Source organism: Chaetura pelagica, unplaced genomic scaffold (assembly GCF_000747805.2).
Source record: "Chaetura pelagica isolate M959 unplaced genomic scaffold, ChaPel_1.0 scaffold232, whole genome shotgun sequence".
Classification (NCBI taxonomy): domain Eukaryota; kingdom Metazoa; phylum Chordata; class Aves; order Apodiformes; family Apodidae; genus Chaetura; species Chaetura pelagica.
The window spans coordinates 2,296,888-2,323,124 of record NW_009952441.1 but is presented as its reverse complement, the minus strand read 5'-3'; the positions used below and the strand labels follow the sequence as shown (position 1 = coordinate 2,323,124).

Below are 26,237 nucleotides of genomic sequence, written 5' to 3'. Positions count from 1 at the left end.
AACTGAACATGAGCCAGCGGTGTGCCCAGGTGGCCAAAAAGGCCAATAGCATCCTGGCCTGCATCAGAAATAGAGTATCCAGGATCACCGGGGAAGTGATTGTGCCCCTGTACTCAGCACTGGTGAGGGCACACCTCAAGTACTGTGTCCAGTTCTGGGCCACTCACTACAAGAAAGACACTGAGGTGCTGGAGTGTGTCCAGAGAAGGGCAACAAAGCTGGTGAAGGGCTTAGAGAACGAGTCCTATGAGAAGAGGCTGATGGAACTGGGATTGTTTAGCCTGGAGAACAGAAGGCTGAGGGGTGACATTCTTGCTCTCTTCAACTACCTGAAAGGAAGTTGTACTGAGGTGGGGTTGGTCTCTTCTCCCAAGTAACAAGTGATAGGATGAGAGGAAACAGCCTCATGTTGCACCAGGGAAGGTTTAGATTGGATATTAGGAAAAATTTCTTCAGTGACAGGGTTGCCAGGCACTGGAACAGACTGTTCCACTGACCAGGGAAGTGATTGCACCACCATCCCTGGAGGTATTTAAAAGATGTTCAGATGTGGTACTTAGTTAGGGACATGGTGGACTTGACAGAGTGAGGTTAACATTTGGACTTAATGATCTCAAAGAGTGTTTTGCAACCTAAATGATCCTACAATTATATGTTCAATATATCTCTTCAATATAATCTAGATTTCCTACCTTGGAGCATCCTTGAAGGTGAAGTTTATCTGATGGCTTAGTTGATTTTAGGTGCAGAGTTCTGACATTCCTTCTGCTTCCTCACTTACTGTTCAGCTGCTCCTTGGCTATCCAGTCCAGCAGGATAAGGCAATAGAAATGGCAATAGAGCAATCCAGTGGGAAAAAAATGAGCAGCTTTTTGATGCTTTTGAAAGCTGTTTTGGTTTACTTTGAAGAGCCAAACAGCAGAATTCATGTAGTGAGTCAAGGGGCCGCATGTAAATGAGCAGAAGGAGGGTATAAATTGTTACGGGTTTTGGTTCGTATCTTGTGCAGTCATACCCAGCCTGTGAGATATGTGTGCTTGGGAAAAGAAACCTGCGTTGCTAAAGATGAAATTGGCTTCTGTTCTTCTGTGAACCTTCTAAAGGTGCCTGTTTCTAGAGGCATGGAAAGTTTTAACGAGCCTGAGAAGAAGAAGGCATCTGGAAAGCAAAGAAGCAAACCCGTCTTGGATATTTATTAGCTATTTATAATGTGAATTGTGACTTGAACTCAAAATATTTTCAGAAAACCCTGATTCTGCCCTTTCTTCCTTTCAGAATGCTTGTCCTGCTTTCTGAAAGTCTTCAATATAACTTGTAAATGTTTGACTTTCAATACATAGGAAACACAGTTTTCCTAGGCAGTACCTTATTGATATGGACAGATAAAAAATTTGTCTGAAAAACATTTTATTCTTTTTTTCCTCCAAAAGAGAGTATGACTCAGATATTTATATGTGCAGCCTCTCCGGTTTTCTTTAAGTGTTTCTTTTAATACAGAGTTGAAAGAAATAAAACTATTCAGAGATTATGTGCTTTGCTCAGTAATCCAGCAAAAGGATGCCTAATGCCACATTCTTTACTGGCTTCTTTTCAGTGTCCAGGTTACTTTTATTCCCTTTATTTTTTTGAATTGAAGAATAATTAAATATTTTCAAAGCTCAGATCCCATGCCTCTGTTGTGGTTTTTTTTCCTGTATCTGGGCAAACTTCTTCAAAAATTCTTTCAACTGGGGATAGTATTTTGTCACCATGAACCACCTGAAGAATACAAGTTCAGGGACTGCTATTGTGGGCAGACTGTGTGATATACTTCATTATGTTTAAGCATCTTTTGTCACTGACATACTGTGAGCTGGATTGAGTGATATATTTTGAATTTAAAAACATAGAACTTGTAAAAGCTTCAGATCAGCAGAGATCTTCTGTGTGTATGCAATTCTTTTTCTTTTTTTTTTTTTTTTTTTTTTTACTCCTTTGGCTTATTTTTTAAACAATTTTTGTGCTAGAAATTCTGGGATGTTATACTGTGAATGTTAGTAACATTGACAATACAAATTCACAAAGGGCTACTGTCACAGTTTGACTCAGGATCAGCAGTTAAACCAGCAACAACAATGCTCTTGATCCCCTCCCCCTACCACCCAGTTAGGGAAGGAGAGAGAGAATGAGAGACACTTTTCTGGATTGAAAAGTAAACTACACAGCTTTAATTAAACACTAATGATATAAGAAAATATATACAATTATATACAAATATGTTCAGGAAATGTACAAAGCCCCTATTGCCTCCCCCCACCCCCAGCAACTCCCACAGCATCTCCTGAGCTGTGAACAGTCCCAAAAAATCCCAGAGCTGCCAGAGAGAGAGCAGAGTGATGAGGGTCAGGAGAGCTCAAGCCTGGGGGTTGATGGTGATGGATGGACGGAGTCCTCCCTGGACACCGGCCATGGAGGGAAGACCGGGGGAGAAAAAGAAGGAAGGAAGTTGTCTTCTGTCATCTCTGACCTTCCCCTGAGCTTACATAGATATATGGAATGGAATATCTGTGGCCAGTTTTGCTGTCGGTCTAACTCAGCCTCCTACAGGGGGGGTCATAGATCTCCCCATAGAGTCTGAGCCAGCAGAGCAAAGATATGACCTTGAAGACCCAACAGTTAGAAAAACATTCCAGAGTTATCAGTCCACTAACTGGAACACTTTGCTGCTAGTTAAAAGAGATTGTACCGAAGGGAAAAAAAAAATATCAGTAAAAAGGAAATTGGCTTTATCCTGGCTCAAACCCGGACAGCTACAATGCAAATGAATCTAGATGTGTTTGTCAACTAATGTTCTCAGTAGTCAGGTGAGCAGTGCTATTGCCCTTCATCTTCTCAGTTCTGCATAGGACTGGATTTTAGTTCATTTTGCAGTCTAGAAGACTTTCGGAGTGTCATAAAGCAATGAAAGCAAGTTCAGCCTTCCCAGAATTTTTCCCTATCTGTTAGGTGGCGAAAACTGCCACAATGGAGGAAGGTTAACCCGTTTTCTTTTTACAGTGGCTGTTCTGGTGTGGGACTTCCGTTTGACAAATCTGGAGGAAATCTGTGTTTACTTCCTTGCCCAGAGCTTCAGTGGACAGGCTGCTTGACCTGAAGTCAAGAAGCCTGAATTATGCACCTGACTCTGCAGCTGACGGCTTTGGCACTGAGTATTTTTTAAGAAGGAGTAGTTTTGCTAACTGGAAGCAAAATTTGTAGTGAAACTGTGCTGCACACAGTGTCAAGTAATGACTGTGTATTGTTATCATTCTGTATTCAAGCTGCTCCTGAAAGAAGTGAAAAACCTAAACCTTTATTGTCTAGTAAACACATCTAATTTGATGGTTTAAAACATTTTCATGCCATGTAAGAAATAACAATTCGTCTTTGAATGCCTGAAATAGGCATATTGTACTTATGTAGCATTTGCCAGATAGACTTAACAAAGTGCAACAAGTGAATAGTGTAACTCGTTGGTAAAATATAAGTAAGAAAAAGTTTTGACGTCATCACTTCTTTTTGCATTAAAAAAAAGTTCTGTGTTCATGTGTAATCAGATTCAACTGACCAAATCTATGAAGAAAAAATAATTAGAAACATTAAGCTCAGTTTATATTTCTTTAAATAGGTCTTTATAGACAAGACTTATCTTGAGATTAGTGCTTCTAAATGCGCTTTAGAAAAAATGTTTCTCGCACAAAGTATAACTCATGATGAATGTGCTTGCTTTGCTCTGTTAGCAAGGTATTTGCTCGTCAGGAAATCTGGGAGAAAGCAAAGACTGTATCGAACTGATAATTCTCTACTGAAGGGAAGAAGAAAGGACTATGCGCAACTCATTTCTACATGATGCTTTAAACATTCAAGAGTTGCTCCTTATTTGTGTTTCTTCTTCATAACACTGGGAGATAAAAATAAGTATTTTCTGCCTTGTTGAAGAGCAATTGCATGTTATTCCCAGGGGATATCTTTTGCAGACCATTTTTTTATCACTTCATTTAATCTGAGCCATTAATCATTCCGGGAACCTGTTTCTTCAGGGTGATCTGTTGCTCTTCTAGGGGTTGCAAGAGCCTACACAGGAAGCAGGAAATGCTTTTCTGATTTAGAGCATTTATTGGTTGAAAATGCAATGTTATGTACCCTTTTGTGTGAGTTGTTGGCTGTATTGTAAAAAATCTGTGGGTAAATAGTTTTTCTCACCTTGATCTTAATCGAACATGTGCTACATCATATGTAGATAATCATGAAAACTCTGCAGTCGGAGCCCTCTTACTTAAAAGTGGCTTGAGTGGCAGGGTAAGCGCCTGGTAAAGGTCCTGTTCCTCTTCAGTAATTTTTCACTGTATTCATAAAGAATGCTTGACAATCTCTGGGTACTGCAGCTTGCGTTACGTGATTACCTTTTCATAGTCATCTTTGATAGCCTAGTAGGCTACAACCTAGAGCTGGGAAAGAGGTGTGAAGCTACATACACACTGATGTACGAATTGATTCTCTCGTTTTGCTCAGCCTCTACTGTCTATTGAGGAATCTCTTGGAGATCCTCCAGAAATTGAAGTGGGTCAGCATCTTTGAATGCCTGTAAATACAGGGCCATCCAGTTTTGTCTGGCACATTTGCCTTTATTCAGGCAGGTGATGTGTGAGGGCAGGTTCCAAATCGTCTGATAATACATCTGCTCTTTGAGACCAGGTGTGTTGCCAACATCTTGATGCAGCTCTGGAGTCTCTCCACTTCACTGCTTTTATCACTGGCTAGAAGAGCCTTTGTCCCCATCCTTTACAGGTTGGATGACTTTCAGTTGAAGCTCTTTATCATCTCCAGTATAGGAATCTGTCTTTAGGAAAAACATGGACTCAGCTTTCAAGGTTTTTCTGCATAAGTCCAGGTTAGCAGATGAAAGATGTGCCAGGGGGTGGGTTTGGGGAAAGAACATTCTATTTTTTGTGTGTCACTTCCATAGCAGAGTCAACAAGATTATTTCAGGTTTCCCTTCAGTTTACTTACACAGCCATGTCTAGATTATGTATGTGAAAACACACATTTTCTTTGCTGGATAGAGGGGAAGAGATCAAAACAGACAGTGCTAGGTTTAAGACTTCTAGTTAGCTTTTCTGCTGGGAGAGTCATGCTGAGGTAAGGAAGCTCTTTCTTCACTGAGGTCGGTAGAGAGATACTGACTCCTGATGAAAGGAGTCTTTGTTGGGACATTCAGAGGTTGATCTATTGAGTTTTCTGGGAGCTCTGGGGTTTTTTTTCCACAGTTTCAGTTTATAGAACAGATCGTCATGCTTAGTTTTCAAATTATTTTTCCCTAGATGACTCCAAACATCTGGATAGACTCCCACAATGAACCAAGGTGTGTGTAACTCGCTGTAGTTGAGCTTCCTTTCAAAGAGAGTTTCAGTATCTATGGATAACAGACATCAAGCAGGTGTGAAATGTGAAGAGCTGGTAATAGCAGCTGTAATCTTGTGCTGGGGGTGAAATTAGGCCTTAGTTTCCTTTACCTTTAGCAGAGAAGCATGTGGGTAAGAAAACTGTCTGGGACAGCACTTGCTTGTTAGTTTAAAATAAAAATAATTATTCCCATCTAACTTTAAAACATTAGTAGAATTATTTATATCTTGGAGAAATAGTTTTTCTGCAAAATACAATATTCAAATGCAAGAGCCTTCATCTTTCTGTTAACTTGTCAGTCTGTTAACAGCTCTTCTTCTGACTATGCAAGAAAATTTGTATTCCTAGGCTTCCTGATTAGTTTTTAAAATTTACTTTTCAGGTTCCTTTTAAATTTTGGTAGAGTCAATCTATCTGTCTCCTTTTCCATTAGAGAAAAGACAGTCGAAAACCAAGGAAGAAGAGTAATTGCTGTTATAACCACTACTACAGCTTGTGGACAGTGCTTGACCATTTTTGTATTCCATGTTGTCACAGTCTTTTTTTGGTGGTATCTCCTTATTTGGAGTGCTGTTGAAGCTTTTTAAGGGCAAGGAGGAGGAAGGCAGGAGAGCTAAGTCTCACGTATATCCTTGCATTTGTTTCTACTTCCTGCTGGTTTTGTAAAAATATAAATCTGTGGAGGGACTCTTCACCAGAGAGGGCGGTAATAGGACAATAGGTAATGGTTTTAAACTGAAATAAGGGAGATTTAGGTTAGACATCAGGAAGAAACTCTTCACCTTGAGGTTAGCAAGGTGCTGGAATAGGTTGCCCAGGGAGGTTGCTGATGCTCCCTCCCTGAAGGTGTTTAAGGCCAAGTTGGATGAGGCTTTGTGCAACCTCGTCTAGTGTGAGGTGTCCCTGCTTATAGCAGGGAGGCTGGAACCTGATGATCTTTAAGGCCCCTTCCAACCTTAACCATTCCATTATTCTATGAAAATACAGTTTTGGAAACTCTGAATGTGAGTCTGCTGAGAGGAATTTTTTCCTTCTTTACAAATGCTAGTGGCAATTTTGAACTGTTTTGGCTGAACTCCGTCTTAAACTACTTCCAGCTGAATGTGTGCTCTGGAAGTGGGAAGCACCAGTTAGAGGCTGGTGTCAGTGTGTTTCTCCCATACCCTCTCTGTGCTGGCCCAAGGGTGATCACTGTCAGCAGCTTGGTACAGAAGGTGCAAGCCTGTGTCCACCATATTTTGCAGTTCTCTGGCTAGTGCAAAAGAGATGGAGTTACGGTTGAAAAACAGGACGTTGAATTCAGTCTTGATTTTAAATAGGAAAAACTTAAAAAAAAAGAACAACAAATAAAAAAAGCCACAAAAACTGAAACCAAACAAAAACCAAAACAAACCAAAAAATCCACCACATTTTCCAGTGATGTCTGAATTCTTACTCCTCAGCAGTTAAAATTGTTCCACTAATGAAAAATGCAGTCTGCAGATGGAGGTTTGGGTTAGTGTTTTGTACTGAGCTTCACATGTGTTCCTATCTGTTCATGGACGGTGGAACTTACCTAAAGTCTAGGGGAAAAGTTCACTTGAGGCTTAAATTTCACAGCATTCATGTGGCGTAGGTGCTACTGGTATCTTGACCCATTTTCCAATGAAGTCATCGGTTTGTGTGATTAGCATATGATTCTTACAACTATCTTACTCAGTGTTTAAAGGCAGAGGGAGTCTCTGTTATTTGCAGCTATTATAATTTTGTTTCTCTTTCACTTTTTGCTTGCTGGAACCAAGTCCAGGGTTCTGCAGGTGTTTTTATGTGATTTTGCAAGCGCAGTTGAGGGGATTACTCACATGTATACAGTTATTTCTGCATAAGGACTTCCTGGATTCAGCAGTTAAATTGTTAAGACATGGTAGATAGTGCTAAACTGCAGCATTACTCAAAACAATGGAGTCCAGTGGTATTTTTTACTATAAATTACTATAGGAAAAATAGAATTTTTCAAATAATCTTCACTATGCTTCAAAAGCTTTTTTCTTTGAAGTTTCAACCTGTGTGTGCTTGGAAAAAGAGCAACTTGCTATATGTCTGTCTGTTCCTGAAAATCTAAAAGTAAAACACACCGTAAGATTACAGTACTGCTTTTTCCTGTGGTTTCTTAAAGTGAGAGTTAGTTAAACTTGTGGTAGATTTCCCTGCTGTGGTTTTGATGTGTTTCTGTGTGAAACTGACGGCAGGATTTGTTCGAGTATGTAGGCCACTATTGTATTAGAATTACATAACCGGGTTGAGTGGTGGAAACAGATGAAAAGACGGGGATGCACAGCGTCCCCTCACAGATTATATCCTGCAACAATGAAGACAGCTCAAGCTCTGCAGAGAATGTGGTCACATGCAGTCAAAAAGTTGGGGATTTTGAAAGGGCACGTGAGTTGTTTTTTCTGTTGCATCTTGCTCTGAGTCTTTTCTCCTCTCTCCCCCCCATCCCAGTTCCCTTCCCCCTCATCCCAGTCCCCTTCCCCCTCATGTGTCCTTCGCCTCTCCAAGTCACTTTTATACCCAGTTTAACTGTTGTGGCAGCTCTTCTGGGTTTGTTCTTCTTTCAGTGTGAAGGAAGTTGTCTTCAGTGATCTCTTAGTAGCAGGTAATTGCAGAAATCTCTGATGACTGTCAGTGAGAGTTGCAACAGCTGCCTGTTCATAGCACACAGACAATTTTGGCACTTTGGACTAGTTTCCTGCCAAATATTCTGTTAAACAGTCTATTTTGGGTGCGTAGAAAGCACCTGTCATTTTGTTATATGAGCATTAGGCAGATTTGAGCAAATCCTGACTATGGTATTCTAATTAGAAGTGAACTGACTTTAGTCACTAATGAATTTAGACTAGCTAATTACAGTAATTTGCATTTACTGCAGGTAGCCTGCTATCTGTGAAATCTGGGTAGACTTGCAGAACAGTTTCTATTAGTAACTGGAGGTGGGGTTCTTAACCATTTTCCCTGCCTTTCTCTCCCCAGTATTTTGGTGTGCAATTTTGCAGTGAATTTGTGATCCCGTAAGGGATGCATAGACTGCTCAGGATCCTACTGTATTTCCTAACAGATGAAGTATGAATAAATTGGCAAGGTGATAGAGGCTTTTTGTAACCCACCACTGGATGCATTCAGAGGAGAGTCATGTTAGATGTGAGATACAGGAATTTTGCAGTTGTGGTGTTGAAGAGTTCAATCTTAGCTTTGATCAAGTCCTGAACTGATGATTTATAACCTTTGTAGTCTCTGCCTCCTCTCAGTCTTCCCCACTAATCTGTCAGTATGGGTTAACATCATGGCAATGGCAAGCAGCAGTACGTTTTAATATGTTAAAGAGATTATTGCTTAGAGATTTGAGGAAGTACATATGTGTTTTGGGCCTTATGTGCTTCCAAGGTGACCATCCAGTTCTCTGAGTTGTCACAGAGCCTGCACAGCTTTATCGGTATGGCAAAACAGTCCTGTTGTCTTGGTAATGGTATTGCACAACATTAGCTTTGCAAGTACATAGTGTACTCTCCTTCCCTACTATAGCATCCAGCAAAAGAGAGACAGTTTCACAAGGAGCACTTTCTAAAAATGTATTACTTGAACGAATACTTAGGAGTTTAAAAGTTATATTGTTATATTTTTATTTTATTTTTTTTAAAATGTTCAGTGAGTTTCAAGCTAAAACCAGAATGCTAAAATTTCCACAGAAATACTGGAGATGGTCACTGATACTGAGGAACTTTTTCTAGGCTCAACATCACACAAGACCTTAATTGTATTCTCTATAGGCAGTAGTTCCTCTCCCACTTTTAATACTTATTTTTGTGACCAGACACTATGACACTTATTTGTTAGAACAAAATAAACTTACCCTTGTTAGTTTACAATGCCCTGGTTTACTATCCAGTTGTGTGCAGGGTTTTACTTGTACCACTGCTCATGGGAGGCCTAACTGTTTGGAAGGAAATTCCTGTAGGCTTACCTTACAGGAATACCCACACATAAATTCCATCCCAATGTCTTTACTGGGCTTCCCTTGGTTCTTTTCTCCATTGTGGTACTATATAAGCAGTCATTTCTCAGGCCTTTCTTTAGTAGTTTGTGTATTGAAAGACCTGGTTTTAGAGTTTCTGGAGGAGAAAGGCAAGCATGCTGCTTTTTGTCCCCATGGGTAGTAAGTTCATACCAGTTGCATCTCACCTGCACTGCTGTTTTGCCTGTACAGAGCTCAGCTGGGCTGGAGGATAGTGAAGGGCAGACTAAATTTAACTGATGTTCTTGTTGCACGTGGAAGTTGTGAGGCTTTTATACAGCGAGAATGATGGAAAAGATTTTCCTTCTTCCCTGCTTCTACAAAATTTGAACCTACCTGCTTGTCCCTCAAATTTTACCCATTTCTAAAACTTTCTTCAGTGAGGTCAACTGTTATTTAAATGACACATGGGCCCTTCTTTAGCACTGGTTTTCTTCACAGCTTAAGAATATCCTATAGTAAGGCAAGACAGTGGTGGTGTAGCCAAGGGTCAGTAGTAGGTAAACTGTTCACACATTTTTACATGCCTAGTCACTTAAGTACTGTAGCATCATAGGTGCAGAAAAAAAAAAGTGCTTAATTAAGGAGAAAGTTTTTAACTTACAGAAGGTTTTCTGTGTAAGAAATAATGTGTAGTGAACCAGTTCAGTAGCTGATATTTCAAGGGTAGACATGTCAGCTGATTAACTGAGAATATCAGATAAAATATTTTCACCATGTGCTTCCACAGAGTAATTTGTGGACCCAAGGCACAAATGTTTAAATATTAACAGTTACAAATGCCACTCTTCCTTGTCTGATCTAGATGAGTAGAAATCTAAATACTTACTTGTGTTATTTTTAATATAAGCCATCTTCCCTCCCTGGGCATTTAAAATTATTTTTTTAATTAGACCCCAAAGGTTCTGAAAACTGGAAAGCATTGTTCATTTTCTGAGAGAACAGTGGAAATTTAACATTGCTCTGTGTTGTAAAATCCCTGGCAAGAATGTTGAATGTTTTGCGTATTCTTGTAGGAACTCTAAGCAGGACTTACATTTAAGGTTTGATTTTCAATACAGCGAATGTGCAATAGAAAATGTAAACCTAGTTCCTCTTTGGGGTGCTCAGAATAGACTGGAAGAATACATGAGGGGGTTCTTTGCTTTTCAGAAACAACATCCATAGCTTGCTGGGCAGCTGTGTACTTCTAGAAGACTTTTACTCTGGAATTACAAGAAATGCTTTAAAGTACAGGCATACCCTTCTTGTATCACTCTGTCTATTGCTTTGGAGTTTAGTTGTCAGTAATCCTTTTAAATGCTTCTTAAAAGACCATTAAGTCAAAAACTGAGCTTCCCTCTTGACTCCAGTTTTCTGAGCAAACTTAGTTTCCCAAAAAATAAGACCACATTTAGCAGTAGTAACAACTAAACCTACAGCCTGAGTATGTGCATGCACATATTCATGCAGTGCCTGGATTTTTGTTCTGCAGCAGATGCTTTGCATTTTGAGATGTTTGCAGTGCATCAAATATTATGGCTTATTTTCCTCCTTTTTTTTTACAGAGCAGGCACTGAAGGGACTGGCTGTGTACTATATGATACATCACAGCTGGGCGATAATTCTGTATTATATTTTAAGCTGTGATGTTGGAAAGTTTTCAGGTTACATCGTGTAAGATAAACTGATCAGTTCAGGATCAGTTTTAACTGGAAATGTGGAAAAAAATATTTCTGAGAACTGTCACAGAAATTAATACGCCAGTGCTATAAAGTGACAACACTGTGTTTTCCTGTAAAATTTAATTCCTTGAGCAGTACCTAAATAATCGGTTACGTATTCATATTGGACATAACATTTTGTTAAATCCACATGAACAAAAAGCAAAAGGTTTGAAGGATGGTTTGTTTTTTGAAAGCCTTAGTTTCAGCTGCTCATCATATTGTATGCTGGAATGCAGAGGTCTTTCTTAAGTATTTTGTGTTATTTTTATCAACACTATATAACGATAGTGTGATGTGAATTAAATGTTTTGCTGAATAAGACTTTTCCAGAAAATCAGAATGAGCTGTTAAAATCAGTGAAATCTGAAGAGGTTCTACCACTCTGGAGCTATTTATATTTTTTGCCTTTTTAAAGAAAAATAATCATTCATGAAAATACATACATTTGTCACGAACTCTACCGAATTCTTAGAATATGCATTTTCTTTTTATACATGTGTTTTAATGGGGTGTTTCATGTTTTAATTTAGATAGTTGTATGCTTTCTGTTTTACTAATTGGTTTTTGTGTGCAACAGGCCCCAGGCATGGAAGAGCTGATATGGGAACAGTACACTGTGACCTTACAAAAGGTGAGTGAGTGCTTGTTGTATTTTTAGTTTTCAAATATTCAAACACTGGTTTAGTCTAAATAGGTTTTGCTATAGATGTTATTATCTAGGGCTAGAACAGGATTAATTCGTTGTCCAAATCAGATATGTTTTTCATTTTAAAGCTTAATTACTAGTTACTCATACAATAGCATCACTCTTTAATGTTCAGAGTAAATTAAATTAACAGTTTCAGTGCTGTATTTGCTACTGTTTGGTCTTTGTGATGGCAGTGTAATATACTAAATCTCAGCCACACATCTAAATTCATCATTGAAGAGCCTTAAAATCAAAGCAGATGGTTCTATGAAACAATTGTCGTTGATGTCCAATCTTTATAATAATCACTGAACATGATTCCTCTGATTTATTATTATTATTTATATATATGTACTTTAATATTTACCACGAGGATAAAGTCTAGTGGAAAATTACTGTAATCAAAATTTCTAAAATATACAGACTGTAGATGTCGCTTTTAACAATTTTTCTAAGAAAAGAGGAAGTATCTTCATTATGTAGACTCCTTTTGAGTTAAAGAACCTCTTGTTGCTGAGTTCTCTAATGGTCAGGATGCTACACTGTGGAACAGGATGAGCACTTTGGTGGTGGTCTTGCCAGCTGTTCTGATATCTGGGTTCAGTCAGCAGCTGCTGTAAGCAGGGCTGCTAACATCTTTTTGCGCGTTCTGCAATGAACTCACCATGATGGCCTAAGGTAAAACGAAGATCTTTCCTACACTGCCAGTTCTATGTGCTGAACTGTTGAGAAGGGATTGTTTTTCAAGTTTCAGAGGCAGATGGGAGAAGCATGGCAGAAGCAGACCTTAGGTCCTGTAATTCCCAGCTTTTCAGATCTTGAACATCTTGTAAATGAGCATTTCTTCTTTGCCTCCGAGACAGGCTTACACTACTGAAGTGGCAAAGGGCTATTGGACTTGCTGCATCAGCCACTACTGATTAATTTTACTATTATTTTGAATTCTTACATTGTTTTGGCTTAAAGCCTGTTTTGGCTTGCCTCCTGTAAAATTAAGGTGCAGCAAATAAAGTACTGTTTTAAAAAAATAAATTAAATGCTCTTTTTCTTCTCAAAGAAGTAAGCACACAATATTAACATTAGTGGAACATGAGCTGGCATGTGATGAACTACACACACTGAGTATGAGCCAGGGGAAAAGCACCAGTTTTATTTTGGTCTGTTACTTTTCCACTATATTAAAGCTTTTTGTTTAACTTTTGCATAATTTGTGTTTTATAGTGATTGGAGAGCTACGTTAAATAGTTGATAAAATTAAATGCATGTGTTTAACAGAATGTATGGTTTGGTGCACACCTATTTGTAGGCAGTTCAGTTATGCTCACAGTTCTCTGTTCTACGGTTATACTTCCTTTGCACCCTAGTATTTCCCTGATTTTATGAATGCAATCTTAGGGCTTTATGGACCTGATATTTCTATAATGACATGTTTGACATAAATCACATATTTAAGTGCATTTATTTGCATTGCAATTTAATTGCATAAATTTTACATAAATTACATATTTAAAATAGATGTTTGTGAGAGAGGATAATTATAGATCATTCACATAGGCCACCACATGCTTTTTGAAACCAGCCATGATCCTGTTAAGTCTGATCAAGGAGTAAGTAGTTCTTACAAACTTGTTACCAGTCACAATACAGATGAGACCCTAGAAAAGCATCACTAAAAAAATTTATTTATCTAACAATAGATTTGGGATGAAAAATCAGTGGCTGGTGGAGCAAAATGCAGGCTAAGGTTGTGAGTCCTTGCTGAATTACTGTCACAAGTAAACTGAGGTTTTGGATCATGCTGTCTTGTTACGTGGATTTGTAAACCCATTCCTTTTTAAATCTAGAGGTGCTGAGTATTTCTCTTGCTCTCTGTGCCTAGCTATTATATTTTAAATAATATAAAAATAGAGTGTCATCACAGGAACATTCATGTTACTCTTCTCCCCATCAAAATTCTTTTGGATGGAATTGAGTTTTGTTGTATTTGTTTTTGTTGAACAGGATTCAAAACGAGGATTTGGGATTGCAGTTTCTGGTGGCAGAGATAACCCTCATTTTGAAAATGGTGAAACATCCATAGTAATTTCAGATGTTCTCCCAGGTGGCCCAGCAGATGGATTACTTCAGTAAGCAATTATTTATCTTCTGGCATATTTTGAGGGGCATGGCTGTGGAGTGTGTAAAGCCTTCAGACAGGCTTGGTTGAAGTACTGGTGATTTAATCAGCTCAAGATCTGATACCCTTTTGAAAACCTAGATGTGTTTTAAATTAAAAAACAAACAAGCTCCATGTGGAGGTGATTTTATTTGTTATTTTGTAAATTTGGAGTATGTGTCTTTTAAGATTGCATTTCTTCTCCAGAAAGAGTAGAAATACTTAGTATCTTAAAATATTCTCATGGTTTTCCTCCAGGAAACAATCATTAATTTTCAAGAGAATAGCTCAAGTCAGCCCTGAGAAAGGTCTTCACTCCTAGGGTGTCAGGAGAAATAATGAGGGAGGGAAGAGAAACAAAAGTGTTTGCTAAATATTTACTTTGTATTTGAAAGAAAAATAAATACGGAAGGAGTATGTTTCTGTTGTCCTCCTGGTAACATCATCCTTGATGAGGTAACATCTATCATGAACAAGGAATTCTAAGTCTGTAGTCTGAGATAAACAGTTTCTAGCCCAGTTCTGATCAGTTGTTCATTGTTTGACCTGGAATACCTAATAAGGACTGGAAGATTTGGAAGGATGCCAAAGTTGTGCAGTAATAGTAATTCAAAAGAGTAGATTCTGACTATTTTGCACAATGTTAAGTTTTGTTGAGGTAGTGAAAAGGCTGATGGGAGTACTTATTGAAAATTGGATAAAAGGATTATTTTGAAGCAAGTAACAAACCATTCTCGACATAAACATACAAAACCTTCATTTCATAGCCGTGATTCCTGCACATCATCATCATCCATTCTGTTTCATGATTGACTGTGATTTATTAATAAAATCATGCCCGCAAACTGCATAAAATCTTGGGAATAAAGTCGTGTCCATAAATTGTCTAAAATCTTAGGTGAGGTTATTTGATGATGACCAGGCAGCACAAAGCGATTGAGGCACAGCCAGACAAAACACATTCTGAAGAAAGTGAATGCAAAGCCATTCCTTCCATAAAACCAAGAAATATAGGCCTAACCTTCAGAGTGTATGTGAATTAAAATTCTGCAACCCATTTTAGGGTTTAGAGCATAAATAGATTGGAGCTCTTGATGTAGTGTTATAACAAAGTTTGATACCATCTTTGGATGTATGGGCTTTGAAGAGAGCTATTATAACTCTCACATGGATGAAGCTGATGCTGGAATATAGTATGCTGTTCTGGAATACTCATTCAGTAAAAGGAATTGGAAGGTATGAAAAGAGGCTCAAAAATAATTCAGGAGGCAGAGATAAAGTGCCTTACAAAGAGAAGCTTAAAATGTGTAATCTCCTTATTTAAAAAGAAGATTGTGATGTGACTTGATTACAGTGAAGAGAAAATAATGGGTACTAAAGATTATTATTTTCATCTAGCAGAAAATGGCACAGTAACCAATAATAGGTTGAGCCAATGCTCTGACTCTGAGGTTAGTAACTGAGTAATCACTAGAATACACTAATACGAGGAGTAGTAGGTTTTTTTATTTATTTACATCTGCACTTTTTGAACTGAAATACCTTTCTGGATGATAATGAGTTTTAATTAATCATGTGTTCTGGTGTTATCTTCTGGGTATGAGTGAGTTAAGTCTTAATGATCTGTCTGACGAGCAGGAGGCCTGAACAGACAAGTTAATCTTTCTTGGCCTGTGTTTTAAGGCAGGGAGAACTTTTTGTGTATTGTAGTTTGGTTGGGTTCCTTCCCCACCCCAAAACGCCTTTCTTCAGAGTAGATCCAACCTGAATACTACTCTTCAGAAACATGTACTAGTGGAGTCAGAGCTGTCGAAATCTGAATACTGCTATGGCTGTAGAAATTTGAAACATGTTGATATGAAAAAAAAATCTCGCAGTAGATGTGAAATACAAGGTGTTCTGCAAGAACTTAAAAATAAGTTTTAGTGGTCATCACAAATATGCTTTGAAAAACAAAATCTTTGATGTTACAGCAAGTTGGCAACAGTACATGTACAAAGATATACACCACTACCCAAAGTTTTATTTTTAAATGGTAGCATTTGTATACAAACACAGTTTTTAAGCAGAACTCCCTGATAAAGTGGATGAAATCCATATGTTGCCCCTGGGGGAAAAAAAAAAAACCCAAACATGTTTTTCTGGTGTTTTCATGAAAACATCTTTTAAATCCTTTTATTCTCTTTTTTCCCCTTACCTCTCTTCCAGAGAAAATGACCGAGTGGTCATGGTTAATGGGACACCAATGGAAAATGTTCCACATTCTTTTGCAGTCCAACAGCTTAGGAAAAGTGGGAAAGTGGCCACGATTGTAAGTACATTGTAAATGTGTTCACTCTGTATTAGAATGTGCCTGTGTAAAAGCTAAGATTTTTGTTTTCTTCAGTGAAGGGTACTGTAAGTGCATGAAGCAAAGCACACCTTTGCTCAGTAGAATATAGAAAGTAAATTAAACAAAGAGTGGCTGTGGGGTTTCCTTCTTTGTAGATACTCAGAACATTGCCTGGATGCAATCCTGTGCAGTCTGCTTTAGGAGAACCTGCTTTAGCCATGGAGGTTGGACTAGATGATCTCCAGAAGTCCCTTCCAATGCCTACCACGGCTACCAGTCTGTGAAAGACATAATAAATATTTCTTCTGCACATCTAAATAATCTAATTTAGTGGTTGTTCTATGAATACAACTTTTTTTTTTTTTTTCCTTCCAACCTTTATCTGTTGAATTTCACATTCTTACTATTTTGTATTGCACTCAACAGGTAGTGAAAAGACCAAGAAAAGTGCAGGCTGCTGTACTGAGGAGAAGCCCCTCCCTTGATTATGAGGACAGAGCTCTGGACGTAATGGATGACCATGCAGAATTTGATGGCAGAAGTGCTCGAAGTGGCTACAGTGAAAGAAGCTGGCATAGTGGTAATGGAGGGCGCAGCCAAAGCTGGGGAAACAGTCTGGATCAGGGCTACAGAGAGGAGCAGGACAGAGGACGCAACCGAAGCAGGGACCGTGGTAGGGAATGCAGCTACAGCCGTGATCGGAGTCGTGGTAGAAGCATTGACAGGAGCTTGGATCAAGACTACAGAAGAGATCGGAGCAGGGGCAGGAGCATCGACAGGGATGGTGGCTATGAACGGGACTACAGAGGAGACTACAGCCCACACAGTTACAGTCGTGGATCTCAACCTGATCCTAGATACGGGAAGGAAATGAGGAGTCAGAGCCGGGACAGACTTCGTTCCCGAAGTCCTTCACCTGAAACACACCATCAACATGAGTACTTAGGACTGCAGGATCAGAATGGACCAATCAGTGTTCTTTTAACAAAAGGGAGACATAATGAAGGTAGGTATCATTGGGGAGGAGAGGAACTGACTTTTAATACAGCATATTATTTTGGTAGGGGAGGGAGAGGAGCTGAATTCAATATTCTCTGCTTTTACAGGCTAAATTTTGGGTTTCCTAACTGATCACTTAAGTTGTTTAATTCTTCCTGGCTAGTTTGGGGTGCTTTTTCCACCCAGCACCTTTGAACAAAGAACTGTTCACCTACTTTGCTTCAGTCTCTTCAAGCCACCCTGTCCTTTGGCTTTCCATTTTTTCTACCCTATTCTTCTGGTTCTGGTGAGAAACATGGATCTGATAATGATTCAGATTACACTTGGCAAATCTACAAAAGGGTCAGCTACAAAGGGTGAAGAGAAGACTTTACCTTTAATAGTGCACTTACTTATTCCCTTTGGTGTAATTAAATAGTTCAAAGGATTGTTTGCTTCAGAATATTTCAGCATGTAGTTAAAGAATACTGAAATACCAACAGCTGAAACAACCTTTCATTGCTGAGTAGTGGAGTGTGTAAATGAAAGCCAGAAGCCTGATCTTTTGTGTGCCATGAAATAAAGACTCCTGTGCTGCAAAGCATTTCTGATATTAGGTTGTGCATTCTTTTCTGTTTCAGTTTTTTTGGGAGTGGAGTGGTTTGTTTGTGGAGTTTCATGGGTTATTGTTTTTTCTAAACTGTCCTGTTACGATTGTAAGAATTTTATGTTGATAAAAGCTTTGCATGCAGGAGCTAACATTTTTTTCTTTTTCATTGACTGGCAAGGATCTCTTTCTCTCCTTACTTTTTTCCCCGTGTGTAATACTTCCACTTGTAAAGATAATGCAGATAGGTATACAAATAAGGAGAAATTTAAAATGTCTTTGTTAAGCTTTGTATGTAGCCAGTAATTCTGTAATAATCACATGGATTCTCCACATATACACTCAAATGCAGTGATTTTTAAAAGCATAAAGATTTAAAGCATAAAGATTTATTTCCTTTTCTGTTCTTCTAGGATGTGTGTGTTTTTTAAAGAGTGTTGCCTGTCTTTTTAAGTGGCAAATATACTGATCCAAGTAACTGAGCAAAGAGGAAAAAAAAGGATGATGAGGGAAGGAATAAAAAATCCATTTTCAGAAACAACCAAGACACTTGCTGGGGTACAGATATGATAGGGTCAGCATGGAGCTCTCTATTATCACCTTTTGACTCTTTTACCTTCCTTTCTATGCCATGCAAGGTATGATACATAGAGAGAATCTAGTCCAGCATGTTAATAAGCACCTCCAGAAGGCATTGTTGTCTTGTTGAAGGTGCAGACTGATTATCCGTGATTGGTTTTGGAGTGATGTTTGTTACTGTAGTGACAGCACAGAAATAGGAGGTTTAACCTGGGTTTAAATGAGTTTACTAGGTCCACTTTTTTTTTTTTTTTTTTTTTTTTTTGTGGTGTAGTGGGGTGTGCTGCATGTACACTGTGTAGGTTTTTTCAGAAAATGCATCCTCATGCATATTCTGAGCTGTGTTGGATAATTTCCCTGATTCCAGAATATGGCCTCCGGCTTGGAAGTCAGATCTTCATCAAGGAAATGACCCGTACTGGCCTAGCAACCAAAGATGGCAACCTCCATGAAGGGGATATCATTCTCAAGGTCTGTTATGGTTATGCTGCTGGGATTTGTTACTCTGGAGTATGTCGTGTTATAGACAAGTTCAATATTAAACTTGAGCACAATATGGCCTTGTTTGTTTACTTGTAGTGTTATTGTTGCCTTTTTATGTCTAGATTAATGGTACAGTGACAGAGAACATGTCTTTAGCTGATGCCCGAAAATTGATTGAGAAGTCACGGGGGAAGCTCCAGCTGGTTGTCCTCAGGGACAGAAAGCAGACACTGCTCAACATTCCTTCATTGAACGACAGTGACTCAGAAATGGATGGTGAGGTTTAATATGGTTAAAAAATGTTGGGCTCTCTGCAGGGGTAGAATGGAGCTTACTGTGTTCTGCTGTGGTAGAGTGGTACTAGGTTCTTTAAATTAAAAACAAACAAACAAACAAAAACAAACTCAAACCTAGAAAACATCCAGTTAAGCATCTATCCCACTTTCCTAAGGTGAAAGAGTTTTCTAGTAATTGCATACTTACACTTTGGGCAGGGTCAGAGAGAGAAGAAATGTTGGTCTGGCAAAATTAGTCTGCCTTCTGAGAAGTGAGTCAATTGCTTTAATAGAAGACTTCAGTTTTGAAAAGAAGTTGGTGGCACTTGTTACTCCTTCTAAGGGCGTTAGTATTCATGACAGCTTTCAAAGAGAGGCAAAAAATGTCAGGAGAAGGAAATTAAGTTCCCCTGGACAACTGGGAATACTCTTTCAGTATCTGTTCTGTACAAATGATCTCTCATAACGTATTACCTATATCTCTCAACATAATCTTTCTTTGGAGAAGGCTTGGAATGTCTTTTACATTATTTAGTTCAAGATTCTTGGTTCTCTGATGTTGGAATACTGGATGCAACTTTTTATCAGTTTAACTGTGAAGACAGAGATATGGTTCATGTCTGATGGCTTCTCTCTTTCTTTTGTCACTGAAAGGAAGTGTCGTGAGGGCTGTTCATGTGAAGGTGGTCTTCTGTTTGGGAACCTCTGTGTAACCTCAAATAAAAGAGGCTGCTAACACTAGTAATGAATCTATGGTATGCTCAGAGTAGTTGTGTAATGTAAATGTGTTTCCTAAAGGTTGTGTGAAACCTTCCTAATTTTTCAATTTTTAAAAAAAATATTTTTTGGGGGGGTGGGGTGGAAGGGGGGGGTCAGGAAATGGAAACACTAAAAGGCATACTGCACTTTCTTAACCCTAGTCAAATCCATCTTGGAACAGGAGTAGGCTTAAAGGTTCAGCATATCTTATATATGAAAGCTTTGTAAACAGATGTGGTGATCAAATGTGGAGATAATTTAAACAAATCCTGCATTTCTTGAGTTGCTGCTCTCTTTACAGACATTTCTGAAATAGAGTCAAACAGATCATTCTCTCCTCAAGATGACAGATTACATCATTCTGATCTAGATTCACATTCATCCAATGAGAAGCTGAAAGAGAAACCAAAGTAAGAAATGGTCTTTTCTACTCCATTTTTCTAATTTTTGTCAAGTAAATTCTTAAAATCCTGGTTTCACTGCACTTTCTTAAAGTAACTTTCTTTGTTTTAGTGCAAAAGATGATTCATCCAGTAGGATGTCCAGGATGGGTGCAATGCCTACGCCATTCAAGTCGTCTGCAGACAGTGCTACTCCTGCTGTTACAGTTGCAGACACAAACAAAGAACCAAAGTACAAGGAAGACCCAGAAGGTCAGAGTTGGAAGGTTTTGGTTCTTTTTTTCCTGGGCACAGAATGTCTACCGCCCCAGTCATGTTGATCTAGTATACTCTTTATGTCAATCCCCATCCTGATACACAGAGAAGAGGTCTGTCTTTCCTTTATGGTGCAGAGATAGAAGAAACACCTGTGATTATTTGAAGACAGTTGTTTATTACAATTGCCACCTCAGAAAACAGGTACCCTCCTAGAACATCTATGGTAGCCCGTTGTCCTAAGCAGCCAAATGCAGCTGTTCCTAAAAGCTGTCCTGGTTTGCCTGAGAGAGCTGTGCGTGCTTCCCTTGACCTTTTTGCTCATTTTCAAGAATTAAAAAGGGAAGTAAATCAGTTCTGGTCAAAGAGATGCTTGACATTTAATCTTTGTATTAATCTTTGTCACAGAGGCACTTTGTTTGCTTTCTGACAGCTTAAAATTGCTGCCATTTATAATTTTTTAATAGCTCAGTAACTTCTATTTCCTTTTTTTCATTTAGTGTCTCAACCAAAAGCAGTTACCAGAACAATTCTTAAACCCAGTGCTGAAGACGAAGCAATATATGGGTAAGGTGGCACTGGCCATTTTCTTTTGCACTCATTGTTTTTCCAGTGACCTGTACCTGGTTTTTGCTTGCATGTGTTTTGTGTTGTTGATTGTTGTGGGGTTTTTTTGTGTGCCCATTTGGAATGCTACTTCCTTTATAGCTTAAAGCCAAGAAGAGATGACATGGCTTCTGACCATATTTGAATTAAACTTACTTTTAGAAGTATCTGCCAGGAAGGTATAGGTGATTCTGGGCTTGCATGGGAATGTACACAATAGTGTATTTTTATATTTTTATTCTGCTCTATTTGGCACTTTCAGATAGTATTGGAGAACTATGTCCATTTTGGGGCTCCCAGGACAAGACAGACATTGACACACTGGAGCAAGTCTAAGGGGTCAGTAGCTGTAGCGTATGACATATGAGGAAAGACCAGGAAAACTGGATTTGTTAAGCCTGGAAAAGATATGACTGAAGGGACATCTTATTGCTGTCAGCAACAACATAATGGGGAGTGGATGCAGAGAAAACAGAAGCATACTCTTCTCAGAGGAGTGCAGTAGTAGGACAAAGAGCAAGGGGCACCGGCTGAAACACCAGAGATTCTGACTTGGTTTAACAAGAAATTTTTTTATTATGAGGCTGGTTAACTACTGGAACAGCTTTCCTTTGTAGGTTTTGCTATCTCCATCACCAGGGATATTCCAGAACATAACTGGTCAAGGCCCTGAACAACCTGCTTTAAACACAGGCCTGTTCTAACCTGTGCAATTCTACAGAAATGTATTTTACACCTCTTCTGTTATTTTATATGCATGCAAAAGACAACCTTTCCCTTCCCTGCAATATTAAGATATAAAGAGAATGGCTGCTCTTTAATTTGTAAACAAGCATGTTGCAAGACAAGGCTTTCTGTACAGGCTGGAAAATTCTCTGCAGAAATTTGTGTCTTCAAATCCAAGCCTGAGCTGTTTGTATTGCTGTTCTAGTCTTTTCTTAGAAATTAACACAATATTGCTTCCAAAGTTTATTTTTGTGGGCGTTTTTGATGATTTTTAAAAGTTGTCAGATGGGACCTGGAATTGCTGATTCTTTAATAATTAAGATACTAAAAGTTGCAAACTGTATTAACAAGAAATGAACTTAGAAGTTTCTTTTGAGAGTTTGCAAGTGTGGAATTGAAGGGGGAGGAACACTGAGATGGTAAGGAGAAGCCTGATAAGATTTTGAAGATAGTCTGTAGCATGGAGTATTTTCTCAAATGGTTTCTCTTATGACATCTTTTCAGTGTTGTACCCTGCATATGTTGTCATTGATGTACAAATTAATCAAGTTATTACTTTGGTGAAGGGGAATTTTTAATACAGGCTTAGGGTATTACTGACAAAGGCTGACAGATAAGTACTGTCCTCTGTTATTGGAAGGTCACTCAGGCTTTCAGCTTTTCTGACAGTAAAACCACTGAACCTGGTCCAGTAGCCTGTCTCACTGGAATAGGAAAGCACTGATTCTTGGCATATCAGTAGAGTATACTGGGAAATATTTCTCAATGCAAGAAACTTGAAGAATTCTGTCTAAAAAACATGTTAAACTGCAAAGCAAATAGGTATAAATGTAATTAATATGACAGTTCTCAAGCCTATAGAGAGAATAACAATTATTATTAAGATTGACAACTCAGGCTGTTTTCACAAAAACCCAGCTGCTTATCTGAGAGTGGATCTGATAGGTAGGGGACTATTTTGGGACTTCAAGAACAGGGAGTTGCTTTCCTGTTCTGTCAAGTCTGTATATGACACTTAGTCACTCTTCCTAGTTCAGTTTCCACTCTGAAAAATGCAAATTCTCTGCTTCCTTCTCTCCCTGAAGTAAACCTGGGTAAATACAGCCTATATGGTGAAAGGGGCTAAGATTATTACAGTATGATTTTGTTGAAAGCGTTTTGCAATTTTTTATTTCTTTAGACAACCTGTTCTTTTCATGTGCCTAACATCTGCCCTTGCTTCCTTTTTCTGCCTGTAAATCTTGTAGTCCTAATACAAAAATGGTGAGATTCAAGAAAGGGGACAGCGTGGGTCTCCGACTAGCTGGTGGAAATGATGTAGGGATATTTATTGCTGGAATTCAAGAAGGCACTTCAGCTGATCAGGAGGGACTGCAGGAAGGAGATCAGATTCTTAAGGTATGAGTATAAATATGTCTCTGAAATGAAAATCAGTATTTTATCTTGTTTTGTTTGCTTCTTAGCAAAAATACAGAAGAAATTATGAACTTAAAAAGTCAAGTTGTTTCCTTGGAAGTGTGTGTGGAGGGGTTTTACTGAAAAGAGTTTTTGAAGAATTGTATATCAAGCTTTAGTTAAAGATTTTGTGGGTAGGTAGGAGAAATATTATTCAAGAAACATGCCCCAAGATGGCTAAATTAATTTTTGTACAGTGTTTCTTTCTAATCTGAGAGAGGGAAAAAATTGAGACCAGCATACTTTCCTTCTTTTATCTTCAATCTCATTTTCCTTGGTAACAGTGATGTATTTTTCCAGTTTCTGAAGTATATAATCTATGCCATTTTGTTCTTTTAAATTCTCCTTTTATTTTATTTTTTTCTTCCCCCCTGAAAATTTGAATAGGAGGCTAATGTAATTGTCTCTTCTACGTATTTTTCTCTAGCAATAGCCTTGTTTTTCAAGGCTTTTTGGAGCCTCTTGAAAGTAGAAGCAACAATCTAGCAGTGCACAACCAGGACCTTGTTATTTCAGAAAGATTATTGTTAATGGCTAAGGGAAGTGAATATTTAAGATTTTTTAGATGAAACATAAATCTTTGTTTAGTCATTTTATTGTTGATTTTTCAGGTGTTGATTTTTTTAAATTTAAATATTTTTTTCTTTGTACATAGGTAAACACTCAAGACTTCAGAGGCATTGTTCGGGAAGATGCTGTTTTGTACCTCTTAGAAATTCCTAAAGGTGAAACAGTGACAATTCTTGCTCAAAGCAAGTATGAAGGTAGGTACTTTAAACAAAAGCTGTGTGTATATAGATCTATGAAGCATTTAAGCTATGTTTTGTGAAACCATGAAGAGTCTCTCTTGTGTTTATTCTAGGTAGTGTTTTAGTTACCCTCCTTTTCAGTAGTTCAGAAGGTAGCTGCATTCCATACCACTAGGGCCATACTGATGTGCATGTGTCATGTGTTGTTGGGAGCACTTCTCCATCTCTTTCAATATTAGCAAACAGCACCTCTTATTCCTGAAGAGTGGCACTCTGCTGCTGTCTATAGCAGCTGGCCCAAGGTATGCTGTTAGCATTCCTTTCCTGCTGTTCCTTGACAATCATAAGGGATTCAGTCAGGTGGCAGCAAATGGTTCTATTGGTGAACAGCTCAGGAGCAAGCAAAGCTGATTGCTTTCCTGTTGGAGACACAGCCTGCTATAATGCTAAAGTACCACAGCTGCTTTTTGCTTTGGGAAGGTGCAAGTACCTCCTTCCCTCAGAGCTGTGAGGGCTGTACGTGTACAAGTACAGAACACTCTAAATGTTTGTGTAAGGCAATAGGTGTGAAGGCTGATTTTTTTGCATCTTTTTAGTGGAGGGGAAGAATTTCTCAACTGTTCTCTAGAATGACAGCTTAATCTTTCTTTCACATGTTAAAAAAATGTAAACTGAAGGGAAGTAACTGTTTTAGTTTACAGAGACATCATGGCCTGTGGCAGAGGAGATTCATTCTTCATCAGGAGCCACTTTGAGTGTGAAAAAGAATCACCACAGAGCTTAGCATTCACCAGAGGAGAGATCTTTAGAGTAGTTGATACACTATATGATGGCAAGCTGGGAAACTGGCTGGCTGTGAGAATTGGAAATGAACTAGAAAAAGGCCTCATTCCAAACAAGAGCAGGTAAGGTGACATCCTGTCTTCCTACCCATTGTTAGAAGTAAGATTATCCCAAATGATTTTTGCTTCTTATGTCATACCTTGCTTCCTTTGTTTTTTCCCCTTACTATTGTTTTGTCTGTACTTTCACGCTTGTACCTGTAAAACTGTAGATTTAGAACCACAGCATTATGTGATAGGATGTGAAGAGGATCTGTATGCATCACCTACATACTAGATCAGGTATTTGCAACACAGATCTAGAGCTTTTGTGTCAGCAACCAAGCTTTGACAACTAGTTGCTTCAGTTCATCTTCTAGAAAATGGGTGGAGAGTCCTATTTTTTTCCTTTTTTTTTTTGCCTTTTTTCCATCTTCTCCACCCCCTACTGCTCCGTCCCCAATCACATAAAATCAAACCAACCAAAAAAAAACAAAAAACAAACAAACAAAAAAAAACACCTTGACCTTAGGAAGCTCATGACTGTTTGTGTAAGAATACTCCAATGATTCATCTTTTAAAAGAGCCTAAGTGACTGAATTTCTTTTGTATATCTTCATGGAAAATTTTTCAAGAATTTATTCCAAGACTTAATATTTCTTGGTAGTTGTAGTCTTTATTTTTATGTGAAATACTGAGTGACTCATGGCAATGTTTTTTTGCTTGAATATGCTTTCATAGTCAAAATTCATGTAAGGTAATATATGCAATATATATAAGGTTGAAACATGCACAGTGAGTAGAAGTATTAAAATTCATCAGAAAAAAAACCAAACCAAACCACAACATGGTATTTTTAATCCTGTTGCCTTTAAGTTCTTGAATATGGTTGTGATTTTAAGATGGAGGACAATAGCTCACAGTTGCATTGTACAGAAGTTCCTGAAATACACTTCGTCTGTGACTCCCCGGCCCCTTTCCGGGTTAGTACATTCTGTCCCCTCTGTTAATTGATCTGACCAAACCTTTGTTTCTGTGCTGTAGCTACTTAACTTAGAAGGCCTAATGTAGGAGAGAACAGTAACAGTAATTTCTTAGGACTTCAGTTCTGAGTTGCATTCTTTCACCACCTCTTTGCAGTTGCATTATTTTATTTATGCTTCTGTGAGTGACCAGTTTAAGGCCTGAGGAAT

The 26,237-nt window shown here is 38.4% G+C and overlaps 1 protein-coding gene across 2 annotated transcripts in view; it reads left to right on the top strand.

Annotated features, from left to right (window-relative positions):
* The window catches only part of TJP2 (tight junction protein 2), a 53,970-nt gene that overhangs the window by 20,123 nt on the left and 7,610 nt on the right, over positions 1–26,237 (top strand). Inside the window, exons 1-13 of one of the 2 annotated variants that reach the window (XM_010008440.1) lie at positions 7,768–7,839; positions 11,753–11,806; positions 13,865–13,989; positions 16,227–16,329; positions 16,777–17,356; positions 18,882–18,985; positions 19,120–19,273; positions 20,333–20,441; positions 20,545–20,684; positions 21,188–21,254; positions 23,267–23,417; positions 24,130–24,238; positions 24,918–25,128. In XM_010008440.1, the coding sequence (XP_010006742.1) occupies positions 7,768–7,839; positions 11,753–11,806; positions 13,865–13,989; positions 16,227–16,329; positions 16,777–17,356; positions 18,882–18,985; positions 19,120–19,273; positions 20,333–20,441; positions 20,545–20,684; positions 21,188–21,254; positions 23,267–23,417; positions 24,130–24,238; positions 24,918–25,128 (1,979 nt within the window). Of the gene's footprint in view, positions 1–7,767; positions 7,840–11,752; positions 11,807–13,864; positions 13,990–16,226; positions 16,330–16,776; positions 17,357–18,881; positions 18,986–19,119; positions 19,274–20,332; positions 20,442–20,544; positions 20,685–21,187; positions 21,255–23,266; positions 23,418–24,129; positions 24,239–24,917; positions 25,129–26,237 lie in introns of those variants that run through there. The other variant, XM_010008439.1, reaches the window with a different exon arrangement.